The sequence below is a fragment of the Strongylocentrotus purpuratus genome, unplaced genomic scaffold (assembly GCF_000002235.5).
Source record: "Strongylocentrotus purpuratus isolate Spur 01 unplaced genomic scaffold, Spur_5.0 spur5_contig_850, whole genome shotgun sequence".
Classification (NCBI taxonomy): Eukaryota; Metazoa; Echinodermata; class Echinoidea; order Camarodonta; family Strongylocentrotidae; genus Strongylocentrotus; species Strongylocentrotus purpuratus.
In genome coordinates this window covers 321,866-347,494 of record NW_022145558.1, presented here as the reverse complement: position 1 = coordinate 347,494, position 25,629 = coordinate 321,866, and the positions used below count along the sequence as shown (strand labels likewise).

The 25,629-nt window shown below is 38.4% G+C and overlaps 2 protein-coding genes across 5 annotated transcripts in view; both read left to right on the top strand.

Annotated features, from left to right (window-relative positions):
- Positions 1-25,629, top strand: part of LOC115918906 (serine/threonine-protein phosphatase 6 regulatory subunit 3-like) — a 48,778-nt gene that overhangs the window by 6,113 nt on the left and 17,036 nt on the right. For 2 of the 4 annotated variants that reach the window (XM_030994043.1, XM_030994027.1), the window contains exons 1-10: positions 6,342-6,376; positions 7,664-7,748; positions 10,457-10,536; positions 13,040-13,199; positions 13,888-14,139; positions 20,095-20,273; positions 20,762-20,875; positions 21,428-21,578; positions 22,773-22,925; positions 23,966-24,094. In XM_030994043.1, coding sequence (XP_030849903.1) covers positions 6,357-6,376; positions 7,664-7,748; positions 10,457-10,536; positions 13,040-13,199; positions 13,888-14,139; positions 20,095-20,273; positions 20,762-20,875; positions 21,428-21,578; positions 22,773-22,925; positions 23,966-24,094 — 1,323 coding nt within the window. In that variant the 5' untranslated portion in view covers positions 6,342-6,356. Of the gene's footprint in view, positions 1-6,341; positions 6,377-7,663; positions 7,749-10,456; positions 10,537-13,039; positions 13,200-13,887; positions 14,140-20,094; positions 20,274-20,761; positions 20,876-21,427; positions 21,579-22,772; positions 22,926-23,965; positions 24,095-25,629 lie in introns of those variants that run through there. The other 2 variants (XM_030994036.1, XM_030994032.1) reach the window with 1 other exon arrangement.
- LOC115927777 lies at positions 15,962-19,748 on the top strand. The gene is made up of 2 exons (XM_030994053.1): positions 15,962-16,682; positions 17,186-19,748. The coding sequence occupies exons 1-2, from the start codon at positions 16,376-16,378 to the stop codon at positions 19,336-19,338; spliced, it is 2,460 nt and encodes an 819-aa protein (XP_030849913.1). The 5' UTR covers positions 15,962-16,375; the 3' UTR covers positions 19,339-19,748.

The window sequence follows — 25,629 nt, the reverse complement described above, 5'->3', positions numbered from 1 at the left end:
CTCAATATTCTGATTTTCAAAAATTCTGAAATATTTATATTTTATTTTTGTAAAGCAAAATTTATCTTGTTTTATCATCTGTCGCGATTTGAGAATTTGCATATTGCGTACTTTAAATGGCTGCACAATCAAACAGCGGATTTGTATTCCCTTTTTTGTACAGCTTTACTGCGTATTGCCAGTACACTGCCGCTGCCTACATGTACACGACCATGGTTAGAGTGCAGATTTCTTATTTTCAAATGTTGGCAGGTATGCTTCTGTCTGGTTTGGAATTATTATGGCAGGATTTGGATTGTCTAATTGCATACTACGCGTCCCTTCGCGCTGATGTTTTCTGACAAACCTCAGCGATGGTCAATGCTATAGATACTTTTTCTGTTGTTCATGTATTTTACAGGGTGTCTACAGGGCATTGTCAAGCATCCTTATGGAGTGGGTAGTCGTGTCTGACAGGATATTTTGGAATGTTTTCTTCATCTTTTTTTTTCTTAATCTTTTTTTTTTCTTAATCATTGCTTAAGTCCCCCCTCCCCTTTTTGTAAGTGGGTATCCAGCAGGTCTTATTGATCACGTACATGTAAATGCATATATGCATGATCAGTTGTGCTCCACCATTTGCATGAGTGAATGATTGTGCACTATACCATAAGCATGGAAAAGAAAGTTTTGATAATTGCCTGGCTTGATCACTGGGTCAAGGGTCAAAGGTCATAGTCTCAGTATTGGCCTCTTTACTTTATGAGAGAAAATTTCATTTTGTCAGGTTTCTTCAGTTGTACAATGATTTTAAAGAAATCGATTAGCCTGGAAATTTGCGTATCTTGACATGTCAAAATTAGTGATTCTAACATGCTATTATCCATCCAAAATGTACTTATAGCGGTATCAATATTACAGCGTTATATTATACCAGTATAGCAAATTAGTTTGTATCACTGTATAATCAAAAGTTCAGAAAAACATCGATTTTTGAATTACAGATTTTCCCCCAATGCTGTAGAGTGATCCAATTTCCTCTTCATTTTTTCTCTATCCCTCCACAATGATGATAGTTTTTTGTCTCGTTGTCTCGCCTGCGTAGCAAAAAGCGAGACATAGGCGCCGCTTTTCCGGTGACGGCGGCGGCGACGGCGACGGCGACGGCGTCAACATCAAAAACTTAACCTAAGGTTAAGTTTTTGAATTTTTGGTATAATTTTTAAAGTATAAGTTCTTAGTCAATGAAACTTTGACTATAGGGTAATCAAGTATCCCCAATCATGTGAGTAGAATTTCAGATCACAAAGTCAAGGTAAAAGGTCATTTCAGGTCAACAGACTTGGACTATGTTGTAGCATCATCATCGAAAACTTAACCTAAGGTTAAGTTTTCGAATTTTTGATATAATTTTGAAAGTATAAGTTCTTAGTCAATGAAACTTGGACTATAGGGTTATCGAGTCTCCCCAATCCTGTGAGTAGAATTTCAGGTCACTAAGTTAAGGTCAAAGGCCATTTAAGGTCAACAAACTTAAACTTTGTTGTGGCATCAACATTAAGATTTTCAAAATGCTTCTTCTTCGTTATTTTTCAACCGATTTTGATTCTGATTGTTTCATATGATAGGGCTAGGAGGGGATTTAAAATTTCTACACAGAATCGTGAAATTCATTATCTATGCTAATTTATGCAAATTTATTCGAAATCACAAAAAAGGCTTCTTCTCCTTCATTTCTCGACCGATTTTGATTTGGTTTGCTTTATATCGTAGAGCTAACTTTGGTACACTAAACTTCTACACAGAATTTTGAAATTGTTCTCCATTAATTAATTATGGTAATTTATGCAAATTTATTCCAAAAATAACAAAAATTGCTTCTTTTCCCTCATTTCTTGACCGATTTTGCCTTATCTGGTAGAGCTAAATTTGGAACAATAAACTTCTACACAGAATTGTGAGATTTTGCTCCATTGATTATTTATGGTACTTTATGCAAATGAAATGAAATTATGTCCCTTCCAGGGCATCAAATTTCTATTTTTTGACCAGTTCAAAAGTGTACCACATAAAATTTACGATATTTGTTGTTGTGAGATGCGGATGAGCGCTACGTCATTGACGTTCTGGTTTATCATATTGAATTGCGTTATGCAGGCGAGACCGCCGAGAGCGTTTCCCTTGTTTTAGAATTCAATATCTTGTCATCTGTTTCAGTACATGACAGTGATTTATGAAAGTAAAACACTTATTACCATAGAACAGTTGGCATAGAATATTTCCTGTGTACATACATGAATTTTGTATGTATCGCACGTTTTGCCAACTCATTTTCACAGGTTTCTTGATTTTATTGGTGAGGCAGGAGGGGGGGGGGGGGGGACAATGACCTCCCTCTTGTTGTGAATATTGTTTAATAAGTGCGCAGTGAACTGGGAAATATGCCAGTGTAGAATAAAAAGTACATGAACTTCTTTGTTTGGATCGCATTATTTAAACATTGTCCTATTTTTTTATGGGTAAACCTTTTGTGTTGAATTGTTTGTTTTAGAGCAAAGTTGAGACTTCCCTGTGTGGTTTCCCCAAAAGGTAACCAGGGAGAGAGATATTGTATATTTCTCGTTGCATTGGAGTTTGGACTCCAAACATGATTCACGTGTATGTTAACGTGGGCCCAGCCAGAGTCAATGCGATAGTTGCACAGATTAAGCAACGGAAATAGGCCTTTAGTATGGCGGAAACTATGAGCCAGCAACTCTGTCAGATGCATGAGCGACGTGCACCTCCAACGCTCTCTCTCTCTCCAGTCTTTGATTTGTGGCTGTACCTCTCGAGGAGCCAATAATAGAAACTGGTTCTCACTGTACACGAACATGTAGCTATTCTTTTAGTCTAAAAAAACTGCCATGCGGTGCTACACCAATAGTCCAAAGTGCAGATGATTAAAATACTCAAAGCCTTGGAGTATTTGTGGAGGTGATTTTAAAGCTTGCGGTATACAGGAAATGTATCTTTTGATAATGATTGTTTCTCAAAGATCAATTTGCAAAAGATTTTTTATGTTAACAAAATTCCTGAGGAACTCTGAATTGAGTACAAACAAAGTGTGCTGTAAAGATCACCTACATTTGTACAGTGTATGATATTTTAAATGCGATGAATGTGAAATGGAAAGCTGGTTACAACAAAAAAATAGCATCATGTGATCATTCACATTGCATTGTAGGGAAATCTTTTGGGCAAAATAGAATTTGGTGAGGAAGACAATTCCTAAATCATACATGTATATGGTAAGCCAAAACGTGCCTAATACAAAGAGTAAAACTCATTCACTAGTAAAGACCTGACAATTTGGATGCAAACAGCATCGAAGAGGTTTAACATTTTTGCATGTAACTACATGTATACTGACAGTAGAGTTTTACTGACGAGTGTAAACAAACCATTGTACAGTCAGTGGGTCACATGTGGGTCAACTACCATAACCTTTGTGATGATGATGATGATGATACTTGTAACCTATATTAGCAATGTATACATCAATGCAGCCGAGTTGCTCTTTGGACATGTCCCCGTATTGTCAACGAAGACCCTCTGAATGTCATGTCAACACGACCGATGGGATGGCATGCTAGCCCTGTAGAAAACAACGGGAAGGATTACGTTCTGAAGTCTGAACTGCCCATAGTGAATAGACACGATGCATCAGTGCATGTTATTTTGCTTCCCTTTCTCTTCCTCTTTCCTGGTTGTAAATGACTGTTGTCTGACATTCCATTGCTAAGTTCAAAGTACAAAATTATAGGTATTGTACATGTACATTACTTGCAAATGACTCTTGATATAAACGGGAAGTGAAAAGAAATTCATGATTGGGTGACAGAAGCCAAATTTACAAAATGTAAGTCTCGTTAAAATGCCTGTGCAATTTTACAGACCTCTAATTTCATTCAACATTTTTGTTTGATCCATTAACATATTTGTGCAAGTATACATTATGTGATTGTCTTGTCACTGTACGTTGTAGACTTGTGTATTTTCACATTTATTGTGTTTGTGTAAAAAGCACACAAGTTTTAGGGTTTCAGAAACGGTATACCGGTAGTTGTTTAATACCTTGGACCCTATACTAGAGATAGTCCATCGGCAGCAGTTACTGTGGGACGGATGTCAATGTAGTGCTGGTTGATGGTACTTCTGTTGCAGGGGGGGGGGGGGGGGCTATTTGTGTTGTTTCAAAATTAATATCTACCCATGTATGTTGCATGGTGGTGAAAGAAATACAAATCACTATACAGTCAAACCCGTCTATAGCGACCGCCCAAGGGAAACCCTCGAACTGGTCTTTGTAGGCAGCTTCCTTTAGTACATGTTTAAATGAGAAACCATTTTCGAGGGAAACAAAAAACGTGGTCTTTCTAGACAGGTGGTCTCTAAAGCAGGTTTGACTGTTTATACGATTATACTGTTATTTCAGTCAATTTGTTATTTTGTCAATGTGACAACTGACATACAGTGTATCTTACAATGCCTTTAATTCCCCTAGGGTAAAGACAGTACCGGTAAGCGCCTTGTGGGGATTTGAATCTGTGTCCTCCTCCTTGAGTGGAACATACCTTTCAAGATGACAGGTAGTGGCAACGATGATGTCATCCATCCTTCACGGAAATAGGCCAGGTTAACTCTCTAAATATAAGTGATGAGCCTCACGAGCGAGCGAGGAAAACAAAATTTGATTGCATCACTGATGAATCTCAACACCGCACATTGCCTATGTCTCATTATAAGAACTTGATGCGATGTTTTGCCTGTCGTGTTGCCCTGGCGATTTGACACATGTCTCGCTCTTGAGACCAGCCGTTGCTAACGGCACAGGATTCGACAGGAAGGTGTTGGTTGGATGATGAGGAAGTGGAGTAGAAATTGTGAAATAGGTTTAATGCGTCCCTGTAATTAGATCCTAGATGGACATTTCAGTGCTTCCCAGTTGTATCTACATGTATGGCGACTACATTGTAGTTGTCCTTTTCCAGGGTGTCAGGGCCTGGACCCTGTCTCATAAAAGTTTTATCAATAACAAGTAACAATAGCTGTTATAAGCTACTGAAATCGTGGCATTTGATTGGCTGAAAGCAAATTTGTCATAGAAATTTAGCATTTGCCATTGATAAAGAGTTTTATGAAACGGGCCAGGCCCCCTTATGGGCTTTCAGGCATCATATTGTACAGCACACATTACAGCACACCTGAGACTAGAAGTAACAGTCTATTTTGAAGGCTCTCGGAGTGAAATCAACTTAAGGTCGAGCTCTATGTCTCCTGTGTAGGAGTCCTCGACACGCATGTGAAATGACCCTTTAGGGACATGTTAAGATATGGCCGAGGTGGAACCGCTGCTGCTTAAAGAAAAAGGTGTAATATGCGTCACATTTCTGTATCTCATAACGCAGAGCTGAGTGACTGAATACGCACAATTGCTATTTATTTATGCGTAAAATCCCCAAAGAAACGTGGCAGTGTTTTTTATCTTCTGCGGCGGTTCACCACGGCATATCCGACCGAGCCTTTAAGGCTTTCAAAGAGATGGTCTGCTTGGTCTTCTATGTAATTCCTGATTATTTGTATATTTTTCAAAAAGATACCAGTAAATATTTATTTTGTTTGTACATACATGTATACACAAAATCTACAAGTTAGGTACTTGGGTGTATTATGCAAGACTGAGAATCACATATATGTCTGGAAAATAACTATGGACACTAATTTACTATACAACAAGCACAATTTTACAAATTGTTTATAAAAGTATGCAAAAAAAAGGGTATCAAAGTAAAGACTAGCCTTCAAATTTAACTGCATGACTAATACATGTAGGTAGACTCGGCGAGTGAGCTCGATATGTTTTACACACAGTCATTGTGGTAGTCATACCCATCTATTGAGGTCGCAAGGTTTCGATAATTCCTTGGTAATTCACTCCATCTGGTATTATTGTGAACCGTTTGCGTGGAACCGTCCGATAAGACAGCTATTTTTCTTGAAAGAGGAATAGGGAAGAACCTTGGAAACATGACAGCAAAAAGTGAAAAGGAATCGTCTAGCTCAGTTATTTGGACCAGATTTGTAAGCTACGCTTGAACAACTACCTGTAACCTCGTACATTCACGTACTGTAGTGATGAAGTGCTCGGTTAGTCAATAGTGTAACTTCTCGAGTCCACGATGCTAGCCTAGCCGGATATTTACACATTGGTATATACACGTATTGTACAGGATATACTCGGCTGTGCAGGAAACACACTTGAATTGTGTGTGGATTTTTGGGTGAAGTGACAGACTGATTTATAGACGGTGGATTTTTTTTAGAGGAATATATTCATGTATAGGTCACTAAGGATGTGAGTATTGGATTGTGGTGGTGATGTACCATTATTTCTCTCTTGTGAGATTGTAAGGTGTGTAATGAGAAGGGAGTGCATGCATTGTTTTGTTTTTAGAGGAGTGACTGTCGGGCCTCGTTTACATCTAACATGAATGATGACTTAAATTGTAATGCGTTTCACTTTTTTGTATCTCGTTAACCCAGGGCTCGGTAAATACGCGCAGGACCTTTATTGCGCGCAGTTGCCATTCATGTACACGTGAAACCTGCCGCTTTTATGTTTGTTTTGTTTGTGTCTTGTTTGTCTTAATGTACATGAACATTTACACGTACTGTGTAAGTGTAACTTGTTCAAAGCTGTATGGCATAATTCCTAGATGAGTGTGCAAGGACCGTAAGGGGCACTGTGTGCAGATACTTTCCCCTCCCCCTCTCCCCTCTCCCCTCTCCCCTCTCCCGAACCCCCCACCCATAACATTGCTTCTTTCCATACACGTAGTGGGTTTCCTTCCCTGGGATTTTACCGCTTTCTGGACGAACAGGGGGTTACCGTGAAGGTTTTTATTTTCATTTTTGTCCAGGTTCCGTGATTTTACTAGTACAACTCCTCTGCCTACAGTGTACATTTTTACAGTGCATTCAGCTCAATTTCTGAATCATCGATCATTGCATGCATCTCATATCTTGCCCATATCTTGTCATTTTACTTGCACTGTTTAAAGATGTGGTTTCTTATGTGTATGAAAGTACACATACAATCGATTCGTCCAATATTGTCATAGCTCTGTACATACTGTACATGTCCAGTACCTGTACAAACCAGTGCAAGTATTGAACTTGTTATTTATCGTAAATAAAGCCTGACCTTGGTTCTTGATGCAGCAATTTCAAGCATGTTTTATTTAAGGGATCCTGTGCATTTGAACAGAAATACAGCGGCATGTAAATGTCAATGCCGTGAACCACCATCATTACCCACTTTCTACAGTAATGGATTTACATCCAATATCAGGAAGGGGAATTCCCATAATGTACTAGACATTTCATAATTGCCTATCGTACATGTATTTTTCAATGTGGAACTTCCTTCTGATATTCTGCTCCAATTAATGCTCACAATTGCTTGTGGTTTGAAAAAAAAAAAAAATTGATGCCAGCTTTGAGTGGTTTCACATGTGCTATGTGGTTAAGGACTTGTCTTCAATGTCACTAACCATCATCATTACAGAACACGCACCTTCCATAATGTCTGCAAAATGATTGGAAAATTTAAACGTTCATTCTCTTATTTTTTCTCTAACAGGCATGCTGCCTCGGATACCTTCGCCATGTTTTGGAGGTTTGGAATGCCGACGACGTCACATATTGACACGTTGCTAGAAAAAGAGGTAAGATATATACATATCAGTTTGTGAAGGAGGGAGTCAACAGTCTTAATTGTGAAATTTCATCCTCATGGAAACTTGTAAACCACAACAACAAAAAACTGACAGAGGGCTCATGCATACTGACTGTAAATGCTTGAAGCGCATCTCCTTCCAAAAAACATTGGTGAGCCCTGCATTTTGGGATAAAAATTGTACATACATTAATACAATCCTTCCTACATTTTTTCTGGAAGGGCGCACACGATGAAGAAAATTCTATTGTGAGCTAAGTTGTCATTGTAGTTCACATTTGCAGCATAATATCTATACTAGTATTGCCCGGTGGAGGAGTGGTATGTGGGTTGTCATGCCAGCATGCTTCGTAAGTTCTTGCGTGACAAATGTTTAGAATCATACTTGGTTGAAAAATGCTTCCAGAAACAACAGTAACCTGGATACAGTATGGATAATAAGCCAGGTTCTCATAACAACTTGAAATGGATATATTGATCCATCGTGAAAACTGCACATTGACATGCTGTCCTTGTGATCTTCCTCTTAAATATGTCGGAAACAGTCCTTGTTTGAGCAACCTATTAAAAAAAATTAGTTTCACTAATTTGTGAGTGTTTTGAGTGTTGTCATGGAAACCACAAGTTGTCTAGTGTATTTCATTCACATATGGAAACTGCAACCTTTGGGAAACCTCTGGAAACAGGCCCTTGGACCATCTTTTGTTTTGTTATGGAAGTCAGAGGCTAAGTAGTCTGTCTGTGCAATACTTCCTGCGATGCTTGTATGGGGAAACCCTAGAAACTCTATGTAAACCACTTTTTAAGATCATTTTCATACAATCACCTAACTTTTAAGAGGGGGTCAGGGAATTGAAATTGGTAGGATCTGTATTCATTAGCCCCTTATCAAAACATTTTTTTTTTGGGGGGGGGGGGGTGGTGGTCCTGGACTCAGATTTACTGAAAACGCGGAAGTATTCGCAGTAAATTATTTGTTCATGGATTCAGCGCTAAGATCGGCAAGCACAAATTTTAGAACTTGCGAAAAATATGAGCATGACTTCTTATCAGTGTTTTGAAAGTACTGACCAGTCGCTCAGCGTGAAAATTAATCACTCGAAAATAACAGCGTTTACAGTAGACCCATGTGTCCCGAGTACGTGGTAGTGTTGGGCCTTCAATACAACCTGCCTGACAGTCGGAACGAGGCTGCATCTCGGTAGTTTCAGACTGAGCGGCATACTTTGTGCCAGGTCAAAATGAATCACTTCCTACCCTTTCCCCGCAAATTCACAGAACGTGACTCACGACGGGAGAATTACCTGACACCCTCTCTGAAATTTGTCTTTCTTTATTCATCAGGTTTAAAAATTGAAGTAATCGCCTGAATCGAATCCTGTTTAGAAATGAGCGGTCTGGAGCGAATCCAGACCTGTGTTGAATAATGAGGTTATTAGGCATATACATGTATGTAGGTGAATAAAGAAGAAGTTATATGAAGGGAAAAGAGAGTACTTTGGACTGGTAATATTAGATAAATGCTGCATTTTCATTGAGCTTTAGAAAGGGGTAATGCCCTCTCCCTCTCTCCATCTCACTAAATTTCATGCATGAGACAGCTTGAGTCCTGTATTCCTAGCTTCTTCTAAACACAGCACATGGTTTTATAGTCTGTCCTGTTCTCTCTCTCTCTTCAGAGTATTTCTCTCCAAGGTTATTTGATCCGTTGGGATCTCGTAGAGGGGATATCAGTCTAAGTGTAGTGATTTCCATGCCCGGCTCTGGCAGGGGAAGACATGCATACAGTCATATCCTGGCAGAAAGTGGCTCTGACTGAAACCGGGTTCAGCCCAGTTTCTGGTGGGTGCTAGTCTGTCCCCCAGACCCACCTATCCAGGGGTGCCCCAGGGATTCGTACTTCCTCCTGTGCTTATCGCACAATGTTGTGATCTTGTAGTGACACTTGACACCCTTTCCTTGCGCTTGCTATAAATTTGCTTTCTGTACAATACAATAATATACTGCGATGAACAGCCTTTGTATTAACCCCAGAATCTTATGGGGGGGGGGGGGGGGCAAAATCTACCCCCTGGACATGAGCTGTAATTGCTCAAAGATGATTCCCCCCCCTTTTTATGCAGCGAGCTTTCTTTGCTTTCTGGTCTGAGTCTTCAGTCTTGTATTATCTTTGGAATTAGGAGCTGTCCTATCTGGATGTATGTGCCAGATGTCAGATTATTCTTTCATTCCACGATCAAGAAGCTTGTCTGAGAGGGCACCAAAACAATCTCGCCTGTTTGGGGTTAATCAACATAAGAATTGCTTTTTTCTTCAGTTCAAGAACTTTTGAGTGGATGCATCTCTCATTCTTAATCTTGTGAATGATTTTTATTACAATTTACGAAGAAATTTGCAATTTGTTTACCTGTAACCAGATTGTCAGCGCATATTTAAAGGGACATCAACTGATTCAGTTCATTCTTGTTATCCTTTGGATGGTGGCAACCATCCAAAACAACAAAGTACTTCAATAACACAGACTGGTGGAACTTGATGTAGGAATTCCTACCAAAATCTGTTTGATGAATGCCTTACCAAGACAAATAGAGATGTCAAAAAAGGATTGTTTTAAATTAACACATACATGCAGATTGTTAAACGATGTTATTAACTCAAATGTTTCAATCTTCATTTCCTCTTGTCTTTTTCTTCTAGGATATCACATTATCAGAAGTACTAGAAGAAGACGATGTATTACAAGAATGCAAAGGACAGAACAGGAAACTGATAGACTTGTAAGTACATTCCAAGGCAATGGTTAAAGATACACATGCACAAGCATAAACCACTTTAGGTCCGAGAAGCTCAAGTAGTGTTCTGAAACCATAATTGAATCGGGGGCCGGTTCCTTCCGATTTTACAAAAATCGGACAAGAGATTTTGATCGCCTATCAATGATAAATTATCGGAAGATCGAATGACAATGGGAAGATATAAAGTGCTTAAATTTGACAAAATGTGGGCAATCAAACACTTAAAAATACTCAAAAACATGCATACATGGGATTATTTTGATATTCAGAGTTGTTGTGACAACTTAGAGAGGAAAATAGAGGGATTTCCCCTTTTTTTTGTGAAAATCAGAGTAGAGTTCTAGCCTCTTGAAACACTTTTGCCTCAATAGCAATGAAAATGAAAATATGCTTATGGGCAAGCTAATGGAAATAAGGCACTACTTTTGAACAATGTGGTGACACGACATGACATGACAGCTGACAAATCATTAGTGAATGCTCACAATAAGCTCCGTCCCGTTATACCATTTTCGTACGATACTATTCCAGATTAGAGTGGGGCCCTCATGATGCTCAAACAGGCATTTCGCTGAATGACATTCGGACTAGGAAAAAAGTACTTAAACTGTATGATATAACTATACAAGACTCGTTTAGCTATTCGAAAAATGCTGGTAGTCTGAATGTAGGGTTACTGTGTCTTTTGAAATGACTCAGAGCTATATAATGTTTTTTTAATGAGACTTGAGTCATGAGTTATTGCATAATAATTCTCAAGTTATTGCGTAATAATTCTCGAGTTGTTCCTCGTGAATGCAATTGAGGTGCTTTCGTGGAATTACCTGTGGTTAGAGACTGTTGCGCAATGCTAATTATTATGTTTGGTTATGCTGTTGGCTTATGAGCTTAGGTTGTGTAACAAATGTTTGGGATGTAACGCAGTGCATTCAAATACTAGTTTTTTTTTATGTAGGATTAATAATATCCCTAATTAATGGGTTAATGATTTGTTTTGTAGAAATTAGGTCAGGAAACAGAACTTCAATTGTTCTGACTATTTCATGATATAAACAAGGAAGTTATGTCAATTGTGACAAGTGATGACGTTTCCTTCTTCAAGTGTGTGTATACATTACAGTTTATGTATCATGTATCTACTAATCGAAATGATGTAGGTTTTATGGGTGGTATTCTCATAAGTTAAAGAGAAGGTTGAGTTCTGGGAAGAGGTGAAAAAATAATTTGTGAGCGTTATCATTCTTATAATGCAAGTGTGGAAGAACATCAGATAAGACATGTTCCCTGAAAAGCATGGCTCTTCAAATGCCTTCATATTCTAAATATGTCATGTAACATCGTAAAAATCGGGGGGTAGGATTTTTACGCCACGTGTTCGTGTAGTCCCGTATACATCTTTCTGTGTACAGTGTTTGTAACTTTACCAAGACTTGGCCAAATTTCTTATCATTTTGATGATTCCAGAACCTTGCAATACACACAAATTCTTATATGCTAGATGATCAACCTTTTCTGGTTGATTTCACACCGTTTCTTTCACAATGCAATCGCATGACCAGAACTCAACTTAATCTTTAAGCTGGGACTAAGTCCAGACAAAACAAGAATTTTAGTTCACACTTCTATGGAATGCTAGGTTTCATCTTCCTCGTTCAATATTCATGACAAAGATAATCTACAAAATGTACCAAAGACTTTGTTGAAATTCAGTTCATACTCATATTATCTTTTTCTTCTCATTTCATTGCAAAATTAATTTTTGGACACTTTTCAATCAAGGATTAAAATAATCCGTACAGGGTAAATGAGTTTGCAACAGGCACTCCATAAAAGTGTGGACTAACTTTAATAGTACACGCTAACTTAGTACGCGCTACCGGAATACAGGATTTTAAAGGAACAGTTTGAGCACACTGGATACAAGGTTTAATGTTGTTGTTGTTGTTGTTGCCTGACCAGAATTTGATGATCTTTTTAAGGGCATCATTTAACTATGTTAAATCGGAGATGCACAGCTTTACGTGTTATCAGTGTCTGTGATATGGTGTAATATTGGAGCCCTAAAAAATTGCACTTCAAAATGATCATGAAGTGCCTCAAATAAGTAAAAAATCTTTGAGTGATTGGTTTTACCATACTCATTTTACCCAATAGACTGAAGCGTTGTAAAAACTGTTAGGAAAACGAAAAATTAAATTTTAATTTCCAATTATAAATATCTTTATAATCAGACAGGCGATCGGCTTGTAAAAGTCATGGGATTCCTGACTGACCTGAAGGTTTATAAGTATGATTGCAGCATGAGCTAAAATCCAGGATTTTGTTTCAGAAGCTGAGGAAATGTTACAGAGTCACTTTAAACTGAACCTACCGACCACTACAGCAGTTCCCATTGATCATGCCATCTCATTAATTCTCTGTTCTATTTAAACTGAACCTACCGATTACATCATGCCATCTCATTAATTCTCTATTCTATTTGCAGCCTGGTGAGGACAGATGTGATAGAGGAGTTAGTGAACTTGATAACGAGCGAGCCGTCCCAAGACCTCCATGAGTCTGTACAGTACAAGAACCCCAACATGGCCTGCGAGCTCCTCACGTCCGACGTGGCCGCTATATGCGACAAGCTAGCAGACACAGAAGTGAGTCATCCCGTCATGTTAACCCTTTCGACACCATCAATGTGTCTTACTAAATGGAGACCCAAAAAGAAACGTGTTAAAATAAAACCATGTATTGGTCATTAGTTATAATGTACATGTAGTCCCCCATGGTTTCTTGAACTAGTTGCATTGGTAAGATAATGTCATTGTATGGGTTGAACCGTCGAGACTATAATGCTATGTTTTCTTTTGAATGAAACTTGAAGGAACAGGAACAGAGAGTCGAGTTGAAGTCCTCCAAATGAAGTTTATCTAAGTTGTCCTACAGCAGATTCTATAATGCAGTTAATTTGAATGCATGAGCATTGGTACATAATTGTAAGCTAATTGTATTTGGATCCATGGTAATGAGTCAATTCCATTGTTCATACATTTTAAGAAATTAAACATTTAGAGTCAAAATATGGACTAAACAAACAACATCACAACCATTCTTGATATTGCCTGTTGATAAATGTTAATAGCTATGACACTTTATTGACATGGCTGTGTTTTTGAACACTTTTCTGTTTGTTTTAATGTTTACTTCTTGTAAAAGCAAGTTTTCGGACTTCGACCTTGCAATTATATATACAAATGACATCCATAACATGGCACTACTTTTATTCACCCAATGGGCCAATACATTTCGAAACATAACGTGCAATGTCTCTTTATTTCCCAACAGACGGCTTTCACCAGTCTATGGAAGTTCCTAGACAGGCCGGCCCCCCTCAACCCCCTCCTAGCCAGTTTCTTCAGCAAGACGATAGGGTCGTTGCTATCGAGGAGACCCGAGGTCGTCGTCGAGTTCATCAAGGGCAGGGAGGACTGCATAGGCCTACTCCTCTCCCATCTAGAAGTCTCCGCTATCATGGACCTCATCCTTAGGCTAATCACATGCATCGAGTCCCCAGAAATTAGGATAGCATTCCTCAATGTAAGTTTTTGCGTCCTTGCGATTCATTCGTGTCTATTCCTTTCACTGCAAATTGTAGATGTTACAGTCAAACCTGCTTTAGCGATCACCTGTATTGAAAGACCACCCGACTGACCTGAAAACAACTTGTATCAATTTTTATAAGGATTCCCTGTGTTACTATTTCATCAAAAATTGCCACCAAAATGAATCTTTTTTAAAGAACTCAAGACCACAAACTTTGTTGGTATGTTGCAATTCTTATACACATTGCAATATTAGATAACAGAAAACACTGATATGAAGGTCTAATACATATTGAATCGCTTTTGCAAGTTGTCAGATTTAATCCAATCAATCAGTAGGGCTTTGGGGGAAGTCCCCCATTTAGCAGCAAGGACCGTCTAGTAATCAAAGGCACTATCATCTTGACGTCTCTACACTGTGACGTAATAGTTTTATATTTAGTCTTGACCTCTACCTCCCAGTCATTTTGATTTTGGGTGGGGCTGCCTTCAGGAGTGACAATATGATCTAGGTCGACAAGGTTCTTGATCCGAAACTGAAGAATTTGCAACTGGAATGTAAACTGTTCAACAAGAAAGCAGTGCTTGGAGTGTTCTAGTTACTGTGGACTCTGAAGAGATGTTTTTGTGATAAGATAAAAGCGATACATTACAGAACAAACCTATATAATAGATTCATTGAGCAACATGTTTCTGCTACAAAAGTCTTGTTTCTTGCATACTTGTGTGTCTTATTGTAGCCTAAAGGCTTCGTTCGTTCGTGTCTCCTTAGATCAAGATTAATGTAATCTTGATCTTCGGAGTAGTTGCTACAACCGGCCGTGTCAGACACGTTGCCCCGGGGTGCGAGATAGGACTCTTGTAGCGTGCCCCCATTTAAAACAATTATACAATAACAGTTAACATTACATTTAATTAATAGTATGAAACTATCAAAATTACTCTCATGTTACGGGAAAAAATATTGCATATATATTATGAATCAATTGATTTGGTCGATCCAGTTCGATGGCACAAACACGTACGGCACTACTGGACAGAGATCCTAATAATTACAGAGCTTGGTCTTGTTGCTCTGTTCGCCAGATAGCTTGGACAGTATATCATGATTCAAAATGTTTAACAATGATATAGATTCTAATAAATGCTGTCTATTGTGTCTCCAAATAATATTATTAAAGATCCTGAGAAATCCTACAAATGTTGCTTGACATTTGTAGGATTGCATTACTCAATTTGTAGGGCTTGTGCTCCAGCGACAATTGCTCCGTGTTTGTTTGCCTACTCTGATCAAATTTGTAACTGACCCATAGACCCAACACTATTCTTGAAGATAAAGACCAGTTATGGTCATGCGATTGCATTGTGAAAGAAACGTGGAATCGATCAGAAAAGGTTGATCATCTAGCATATAAGTATTGGTGTGTACTGCAAGGTTCTGGAATCATCAAAATTATAAGAAATTTGTCTCGGTCTTCGTAAAGTTACAAGCATTGTACACGGAAAGATGTATATGGGACTACGGCGTGACACGTGCGTTTATCTCTCACACATCAATAGATAATCTAATTTACCAAATATATCAATTAGTAGGCGGTTTCCCGGCAAAATTTTTATCATCATGTATTAGTCAAAACATATTCTTTCACGTGATTGGTAATAAGAGCTTCCATTTCATTTTTTGAAATTGGGGTGTTTCCAATACTGGTTTTTACCTTTAATCCTAATGCTAACCTAATACCTAGGCAGGACCCTTACTCTTAAATGTGTTTGACAAAATATAGTTCAGAGCAAATGTTGCCATGGCAAACATCAAATAACCATTATTCAGGGATGTGAGAGTTCCGCGTTTCCGCGAATTTCCGCGTTTTTAGATCGCCCCGTCGCGTTTTTATTTTCTCCATTGAAAAAATCCGCGTTTTGCCCCAAGACAACTTATTACTTTAAGGGTCTGCGAATGCGAGACTAATACAAAAGCAAAAGCGCGCGCGCGCGCCTGCTTCAAAGATAGTACAGCGCCTGCATCGAGTATTGCTAGCTCAGCGCGCCGCGTGCGCCGGGCGTACCGTGCATTTCGATCGCTATACTATCTACGGTACGGTGTTTGCATTGATTCACATGTCTTCGTGCAGTGTGCTATTGATTTTTGTTACGATATTTCAATCAGAATCGGCGTTCTCTTTTGGAAATATGTATTACTTTCAAAGAAAATCTGTGAAATATGAGACAACATGGCAACTCGAGATCGGAATTTTATTGAGCGAGGAACGAAATTGGACTCGGAATCATTGGAGGAAGATAAGCGGGATCCACTGGTTAAAAATCCATGGAAATGGTCTTGGATGGACTTCACGCACAAAGATCAAAAACTTTCTCACTCTTTCCGTCTTGTAAAAAAAGCTGGCTACGCCGTGTGCGTAGTGTGTGATAAGGAGTGCAAATATGGTTCTCGTGGACGAGTTTCATTGACTGATCATTTGGACTCTGTTGCACACCAAAAAGTTTTGAAACTGAGAGCAGCAAATACTTTACTTCCAGGTGAGTTTACAATTGTATTTTAGAAATTAGAATCGCGGACCCCTCAAAATCCTTTAACTGATCAAATTGTTTTCTTGTGTGTGTGTGTGTTTTTTGTTGTTGTTTGTTTGTGCTGTAGGCCTATGCATTTTTATAATTATACTGGAAAGTTTTATTAATAAGACTGGTACATTCAAGTTACATGTGTCAAATCATGTCATTTGAATGGCATCAGTGATTTTGCTGGCCAGTGCCTAGGGGGGTGTTATGCTGCCCAAATTTTCATGTGATGGGTGTGTGTGTGTGTGTGTGGGCAGGAATTTGATTTGTTCATTTCTACATATAAATGTTGGCATATATTGTCATGCATTATTTCGTACAGAACATACTTATTTTCAAAGAATTTGGGGTGAGTACAGTGATACTTGGGCAGGTGCATGTATATGAATGTAACCTTGTTCATGAGTTTGCCTTTTTTGTATTTATTCATTTATTTATATATTTTTTTTTTGTTTGTCTTGTAGGTCAAAAACAACCAATGACTACTACATCAACATATGGAATTCACCCCATGTTCAAAAAACAATTGGATAAGCATGAACAACAGTTGAAAGGTGGACTCTCTGAGCCAAATGTGTCATTGCCCGACAGACAGGCATATGCAGAAGCAACCATACTTGCGTTTACAGCTGAACATTCCCTGCCATTTTCAATCGTGAATGATCTTATTCATCTTAACCAAGAACTTGCCAAAGATAAACAAGTGCTCGAAAATTTATCAATGGACAGAACTACAGCTTCGTATAAGATGACCCATGGATTATCAAAAACATTTCATGAAGAACTCATTGAGGATTTGAAATCCTCTCACTTCTCACTGAATATTGATGAATGCACAAGTGAGACAAATCAACGCGTTGTAACTGTCCTAGTCAGTTATTTTTCAGAGAAGGAGAACAAAGTAGTCACAAAACATCTGTCATCTTTTAAAGTAGTGACCGTAAACAGCGAGACTCTGTACAATCATTTAGTAGCTCTATTTGATAAGTATTCCCTTAAATGGGAGAACTTGGTTTCTATTTTGATGGACTCTTGTGCCGTCATGCGCGGTTCAAAAAGTGGACTTGAAACACGCATTAGAAGTAAGAAAGCTCCTCAGTTGCTTGACATAGATGGAGACTCATGCCACCACGCACATAATGCTGCAAAAGCCTTCTGCCATGGATTTGATAACTACATCGAGGGACTTCTCAATGACATCTATACTGATTTCAAGTGGTCCAGTGACCAAAAAGAGGTCTTGCGTTTCATCTGTGATGCACTGGGCATCAAAGCAACAATTCCAGAGCGATATGTGCCCCATAGGTGGCTTTCTGTATACGATGTTTGTGTAGATACATCTCGATTGCTAGATGCTCTGATACTTTTTTACTATCCCTTTTTGTCTGGATCAGACAGTTCAACTTATCTCCCAGTTGTTGATAGCATGTATCAAAAACATTCAATCAGTGAATCAGTAAAGAAGGAAATCTGTAAACATCAGTCTAAAATGTCAAATAAGACAAAAACAATGACCCAGGCTGGAAAAGACCGTAAGAAGAGGATTGTGAAGAAGCTGTTCCATACCCCGAGTAAAACCAAAGTACTTCTCCACATTTACACCTCCATTCTTCCTATGCTCAAGAAGTATGTCCTGTATTTTCAGTCTGTGACACCACTTGTCCACAAACTCAATGACAAACAGCAGGATTTACTGAAGGACTTTCTTGTATGTTTCATTAAACCTGAAATCTTGAACACACAAGCCTTGCATAAAGTAAATGTGAGTGAGGAGAACATACTACCTGACAATGCGGTGTTCCTCGTCAGGTACATCAAGGAGAATTTACAGGGACCTGCTGCAAGTGAACTAGTGAACAAGCTAAAGACTGCATATCTGAAATGTGGTCAAACCTTACAGAGAAAGATGCCAGTGAACAACAAACTGCTGAGGTGTGCTTCAGCTATTGATCCAGCATGTAGAGGCCACACAATCACACTCCAGCGCTTACTCCAGCTACCACAATTAGTGGCATTTGCTCTGAAAGATGTGCAAACTCATGAATATGAGAAGGAAGCAAGGCAGTATAATACAGACAAAGAAATTGTTAATACAGAAGAGAGAATAGACATATTCTGGAGTTCATTACGAGAGAAATATCCAGTTATGACAAGAGTGGCACTGGCACTGGTTAGTTGCTTTCATGGACCACAGGTGGAGTCATCTTTCAGTATAATGGGGAATGTTCTAAACACTGAAAGGCCCAACTTGCACATTGAAACATTTTCATCCATACAAACAGTGAAGTATGAGTTAACAGCAAGTGGAAAATCAGGAATCAGATATTTCAGAAGAAAAAATTACCTGAAAGATCAGGTAAATCCCAAACTCTGCAAGAATATGAGATCAGCATACAAGTCATATGTACAGGAAAAGGAACACAAGTCTGGAATGTCACAAACTGTACCCAGAAAGTCTGCTTGTCCTTCAAAGAAACAAACTAAGGAGAAAGCAATTGAAGATGCTGACAAGGCACGGGTGGAGCACACACATAAACTGATGAAGAAAGTGGAGAAAAGGAAATCTGAAATGCATGAACTACCTTCTAGTAGCAAAAAAGTACTGAAAAAAAAATGACTGGAGTAAAGAACTAGCAAATGAGAAATACTTAGAGCATCAAATACTTAACTTTAGGTACGTTAATCATTTTTTATTGTAGACCATAATAGAAGATGTTTCTGGATTTGGTATCATATGGAATGGTGAAGAAATTTAGTAAATGATGCTCTATGTACTCTATTATGTATATTGTAAATAATATGGAAAATTAAATGTTTAAAACATTGTAAAATTATAATCTTACCCCTATGAAATAGTGTTTTCTCTACATTTTAAAATGCAAAAACCTCTGGTTTCGGGGGGCTTTGCCCCCTCGACCCCCATTAGGGGCTTTGTTCCTGGACCCCCAGCCATTGGGTATGAGTCTGCTCGCTACGCTTTGCAAATCTCCTCTTTTTTTAGTTTGCTGCACTCACATCCCTGATTATTACATAGCTCTCACAGCAACCATACCCCATACCTGCCAACCCTTCTGAATAATCCAGAATATTCAGATTTTCCGGATTTTTAGAACCTGAAAAAGAATATTCTGATTTTTCACGATTTGAGAGTTCACGTAGTGCGTGCGTTGAAAGGCTGCATGATCGATCAGCGAATTTGTATTCGCTACAGATTTACCCGTTTTGCCAGTTACACTGCTGCTGCAAGTGCAATTTCTTAATTTTGAAGGCATACCATGCTAAAACTTCCTAATTCTTATTTTTAAATGTTGGCAGGTATGCAATACCTAAATATTCCTTTTTTTCTCTTTCTCATTATTTTTTGTCATCACAGTGGTTAAATGATCAAAGGTTCATCCAAAGACTAGTAGACCTCATAGACACCGAGCAGTCAGAGGACACACATAGCAACGCAGCACAGACCTTGTGCGATATCGTCAGGCTCACTAGGGAACACATGTCACAATTACAAGAATGTGCCGATAACGATCCTTTACTCACAACAATAGAAATGTAAGTAGTCCTTCATATTACCCACTTCCAAGTGGTGGTGAGCAATTATTGTTCCCTGCAGCTTCGAGTGAATCTGATAACTTTATCATAGTTACTGTTGAGTTTTTAACTTGAAAACCCTTACATATAGCGTCATTATCACCTAGTTTCATTATCTTTACAAATCTTTCTTTATTGTTCAAATTTTTGGTTTGTTATCTTGCAAGGAAGAAACGGTATCAGAGTTACTAGATCACATGTTCAACGGTACAATGTGTCCTTCTCTTATTCTAATTGAGAGGCCTTTTCTACTCAAATGAGTTGGTATTTTGCACATTGTCATTGTATCTATTACTATTGTTTTATTGGTTCGTTATCTTGCAGGGAAGAAACGGTGTCAGAGTTACTAGACCACATGTTCAAGGGTAACGAAATAACAAAATGATTTGTTATTTTGCATATCTTCATCGTAGTCATAACTATTGTTTTATTGGTTCGTTATCTTGCAGGGAAGAAACAGTATCAGAGTTACTAGATCACATGTTCAAGGGTACGATAACAGAGTCAGCAATAGTCAACGGTATTTCAATTTTACTTTCATTATTGGAGTTCAGGAAACAAGGGTGAGTACTTCTCAGTTAATCTTCATGTAGAGAATAACTGTTACAGTGAAACCTGCTTCAGCGACCACCTGTTCTATAAAGACCACAAGTTTTATTTCCCTTCAATAGACTTTGCCACTGATACATGTGTTACAGAAACTTGTACATAAAGACCATCGCCCATTTAGACCACTTTTATTGTCTCCCTTGAGAGGTCTTTATAGACAGGTTTCTCTGTATTTTAAGCTACTTACCATTCTAATCAAATACCCAACAAGATACTCACAAACAAAGCTCAAGAATATTTATTGTACGGTAGTATAATAGGTTGCGTGCGTGGTAAAGTTTGATTACAATTATTTGGCTGGCACTAAGTGTACATGCATATTTAATTTACTTATGGGTCCAAAATGACTAACCATCGAATACTGCCCTATGGATAGTTGTCTAATTTAAAAGCAATTTTGTATGTTTATTATTATTTTTTGTTTTGTGAGCTGCCTTGGTATCAACTTTTTAGATAATTCAAATGTCCTCTGAAGTTCATATGTATTTTCTCTTTGATTCTACCAGGGCTGCATGGGCGCTGTCCTTTGGTCCAGACGGTCAAGAACAGATGACCCAGCTGGACGCGGAGAGGTTAGCTAGGGGGGTCAGCGGTACACTCAAAGCAGTCGTCAGTAGATTAGCAGATATGCAGCAGTTATTAGAAGACCCGCCTGGGGTAAGAGATTCAACGTGGTCTCAGAAATAAAACAATTTAAGACGGGTTTAAACAAACAAAATGGTAAATGTCTCGTATGGTCCAGATTTCTGAAAGATTTATGCCTTGAAAGTTCAATCATGGATGCTGAAGACGTTTAAGATCCACAATTTAAGACAACAAAATAGTAAATGTTGCGTATGGTCCATATTTCCGAAAGGGTTTATGCCTTGAAAATTCATGAATCGTAGATGGGGAAGAGGTTAGCTAGGGGGTTCAGCAGTATACTGAAAGCAGTCGTTGGTTGGCAGATATGTATCAGTTAGACGACCCTCCTTGGGGAGACAACTCAACAAATTAAGACAACAAAATAGTAAATGATGTGTATGGTCCAGATTCTTGAAAGGTATATGCCTGAAAAAAAGAAAGATTTATAGATAGGGAAGAGGTGAGCTAAGGGGGTCAGTGGTACATTCAAAGTAGTCGTCAGTAGGTTACGAGATATGCAACAGTTTTGAGATATTTCTGCTGGGGTAACTTAGCTATACTTCATCGCTGTCGGAGAGATTCTGGGAATGTTATCGTACTGTTAGGGATCTGTTTTATGGTTCAGTGAAATACTGTAAAACAAGAACTTGCACAAAACTTTTTTGAATCTTGTTTGTGGTCCAGGGCCCTGTTTCATAAAACTTATTATCAATATCAAATGCCATGATTTCAGTAGCTTATAACATTTATTGTAACTTGTTAATTGAAAACGAGTTTTAATGAAACAGGGCCCTGATTTGCATAAGTTTTATTCCTAAAACAACTCCCACCACTTATTTGTGAACAGCTTCATTTGGTGAAAATGCCCGATGTTTCCATATTGTTAAACATTTCATGTCAAAATTGTTTTGGCTTTAGTGTAAGAAAAATAATAAAAACGGTGCTTATAAAGCGCTTTCCGCTGAAGTCTCTAAGTGCTAAGGTCCATTATGTTACAGGCAGCTAGATGACTTAAGTTCTTATAAGTTTTAATTGTGATTGCCAAATGAACAGAGAACATTAGCACTCTACTGAATGTTTAGCTCAAATTTTGCATTTTTTTATAATTTTAAAAATATTTTTGAACAATCAACTCCAGAAAGAGGTTGTTAATAATTTGCATATCTGTTATTATTGTTGCTGTCATTGTTGAATCTCATATTAACATTTTCCTTTTTGTTCTTACAGAGAAAAGAAATGTCAACGACAGTAGGCAAACTGGAGCCACCCCTTGGTAATGTTAGGTTACAAATCAGCAAATTAGTCTCATCGCTACTCATCACTAATACAGCTGCTATCAATGCTGAACTGGCAAGACTAGGCACCATCAAGAAATTAGTCGTAAGTTCAGTTTTTTTCTCCGTATACATTTACTTTGGGGAATGTCCAAGGTATTTGGCTATTCGGTGTCCAAATAAATTACCAAGCTTGTAGGAGTTTATAAACATAAGTTGTATTTAAATTTGTCACTTTGTTTTACATTTGGTCTGGGACCTGTTTCACAAAGCCCTTTTTCAATGACAAATGACAAAAATCGGTGACAAATCTGCTGATAACCAATCAGAAGCAATCACTTTTTTATAACAAAACTGTCATTTGTCACTGATGACAAGTTTTGTGAAATGGGGCCCTGATGTACTTGTAGACTTATGTGCTACATGATCACAGGTTTCTTTCACAACGCAATCCCATGAGCAGAACTCAACTTTCATCTTTAAAGCTAATCTTGAGCTCTGGTATGGGCATAGTATGTCAAGAAAACATGGCTATAATTCATTCTGGATCGTTTATCCTGCAGTAGATTGATTGTTTGAACCAGTAAAATAAAACAACCTCACAAACACTTGCTCAAAATCATCTTTAATAAAAACCACAGCTCTCACCTGCACTTATTGACCTGTGTTAATTACATGGTGTAGGACCGACTTACCCAGATCTCCTTATTTTTCTATGCTCATTACTCAGCCCCTATACATCTTCTACAGAAATCGTTTGGGAATTGTCATTCATTTTCAATCTTGAACATTCGGTGTAAGTTTTGTTGGATTCTGTGAGAATAATTTTCTATCACTACCAGAACTCAAAGCTTATCTTTAAACAGCCAAAACAAAATACAGTATTAAAGCCACACTGTACTACTTGTAGCTACTTGCTCCCTCTATATAGAAACAATGCCTTATCGGTGACCATTGGTCCCCTATGATCCTCTTTTTCTTATGTTAATTGAGAGCTGAGTTGATGAGATAACCACCTGTCCAGTGACCTTGCAGGGTGGTCTAATCCCTCCTATAAGCTAGTACAGATGAGCTGTAAACAGCCTCAAAAATAAAGTATTAATGTATCTCTCAATCTCTCTCCCCTCTCTCTCTTTTCCTCCCCAGGATCTCTTCTTAACGTATGCATGGAATAACTTTTTACACTTAGAGGTGGAGAAGTCAATTAGTACAATTCTTTCCAACAACCCCACAGAGTCAGAAGAAGGCAAGACGCAACATCCGCTCCTAGTACATGTGAGTAGTCTCCTCGGCAGCCTTTCACAAAACCTTCTCAAGTATAAGTTCGCCAACAACTCATGGAAACATGTATATTAAACCTAACACGCTAGTGCACCTGAGTAGTCTCCTGGGCAGGGTTTCACAAAACCTTCTCAAGTACAAGTTTGCCGACAACTCATTGAAACATGTATATTAAACCTAACACGCTAGTGCACCTGAGTAGTCTCCTGGGCAGGGTTTCACAAAACCTTCTCAAGTACAAGTTTGCCGACAACTCATTGAAACATGTGTTTTGAAGTACAAGTTCGCCAACAACTCATTGAAACATGTATATTGAACCTAACACGTGTCTGAATGGGATGTCAGTGAACTTGTACTTATGACGGTTTCGTGAAACAGATCCCTGGTTCAATACCACTTTTTTAGTAATGCCCCAAGCACTCTACAAATCTGTGACTGATTTGTAGAGTGCTTGGGGCATTACTATGAAAGTGGTACTGAGCATGCATCCTGTGCAAGTTCACGTCTCTTTTATTTGTGTACCATCGCACAAGCATCAGCAAAACTCGTTATCAAAAACAACTGCCACGGATCTATGTCAAATCTGCTCACATCCAATCCAATAGCAGTAGTTTATGACAGTTATCGTAACTTGTTATTGATCAATAGTTCCGTGAAACAGGGCCCTGGTTTTCTTTCAAATTAGCCTTACATTGTATTTGACCTTAGCTGCACTATAGGCCTGCCTGCCTGCCTGCCTGCCTGCCTGTCTTCATCAGCTCGAGTTTGGCTGGTTTAACTATCCTGATCGCAAATTGCAATTGGCAGGATGTTTGGTTGAGAAAAAATATCCCAAGAAACGTTTGTCTTCAGGGAATAATTTTCCTGGTATCGCATCGCAATTTGCTATGCATTTTTGCATGACTGCTATACAAAATATTGTTTGTGTAGCAGTTTTCTTCCATAGATATGTACAGAATTTCATTTGAAATATTTATCCATCAGCTGTAATTGCTAATCAAAATATTTGAGGAAAATTATTCCCTGGTCTTGTTTCCAAAATATCCAGCTATTTTGGAAATGGCGGGGCTAATTTGCGCCCGTCTGAGCTAGTTTGTGATGGGCGTATCAGTCTGGTAAAGATGCATTTTTATACGCTTCAAGATTATATCCCTGGTCTGAAAATACCGGGTTATTTGGCAAACTTGAGCTGATGAAGACGGGCCTAATGAGTGATCTAGCAGTACTTCTATGATGATTTGACAGATGAGTGGATTATCTTTCCAAGGATTAATGACTCTTTAGCGCTAACCAATTTCACTTTCAGTTTCGACAAACAACTGTAATAACATTGGAAATGTATAGAGGGGGAAGTGCTTCGTGCTAAAATCTGTTGTGTTATTGTTTTTTTTTCTTGGAAATGTTATGCTATATAACAAATACAATTGTGATAGATAGGTTTTTAAGAGTAGGTTTTGTAAAGCTCGATCCATTGCTATGCTAAAATTAGATTGTTGAAGAGAATAGAGAAGTTTATTAGTGTCGACCAT

Bases quoted from the DNA above. Each gene is read 5' to 3' on its own strand.
- LOC115927777 (XM_030994053.1), top strand. From the start codon at position 16,376: ATGGCAACTCGAGATCGGAATTTTATTGAGCGAGGAACGAAATTGGAC. The intron at 16,683-17,185 runs GTGAGTTTACAA...TTTGTCTTGTAG, and splicing joins AGCAAATACTTTACTTCCAG to GTCAAAAACAACCAATGACT.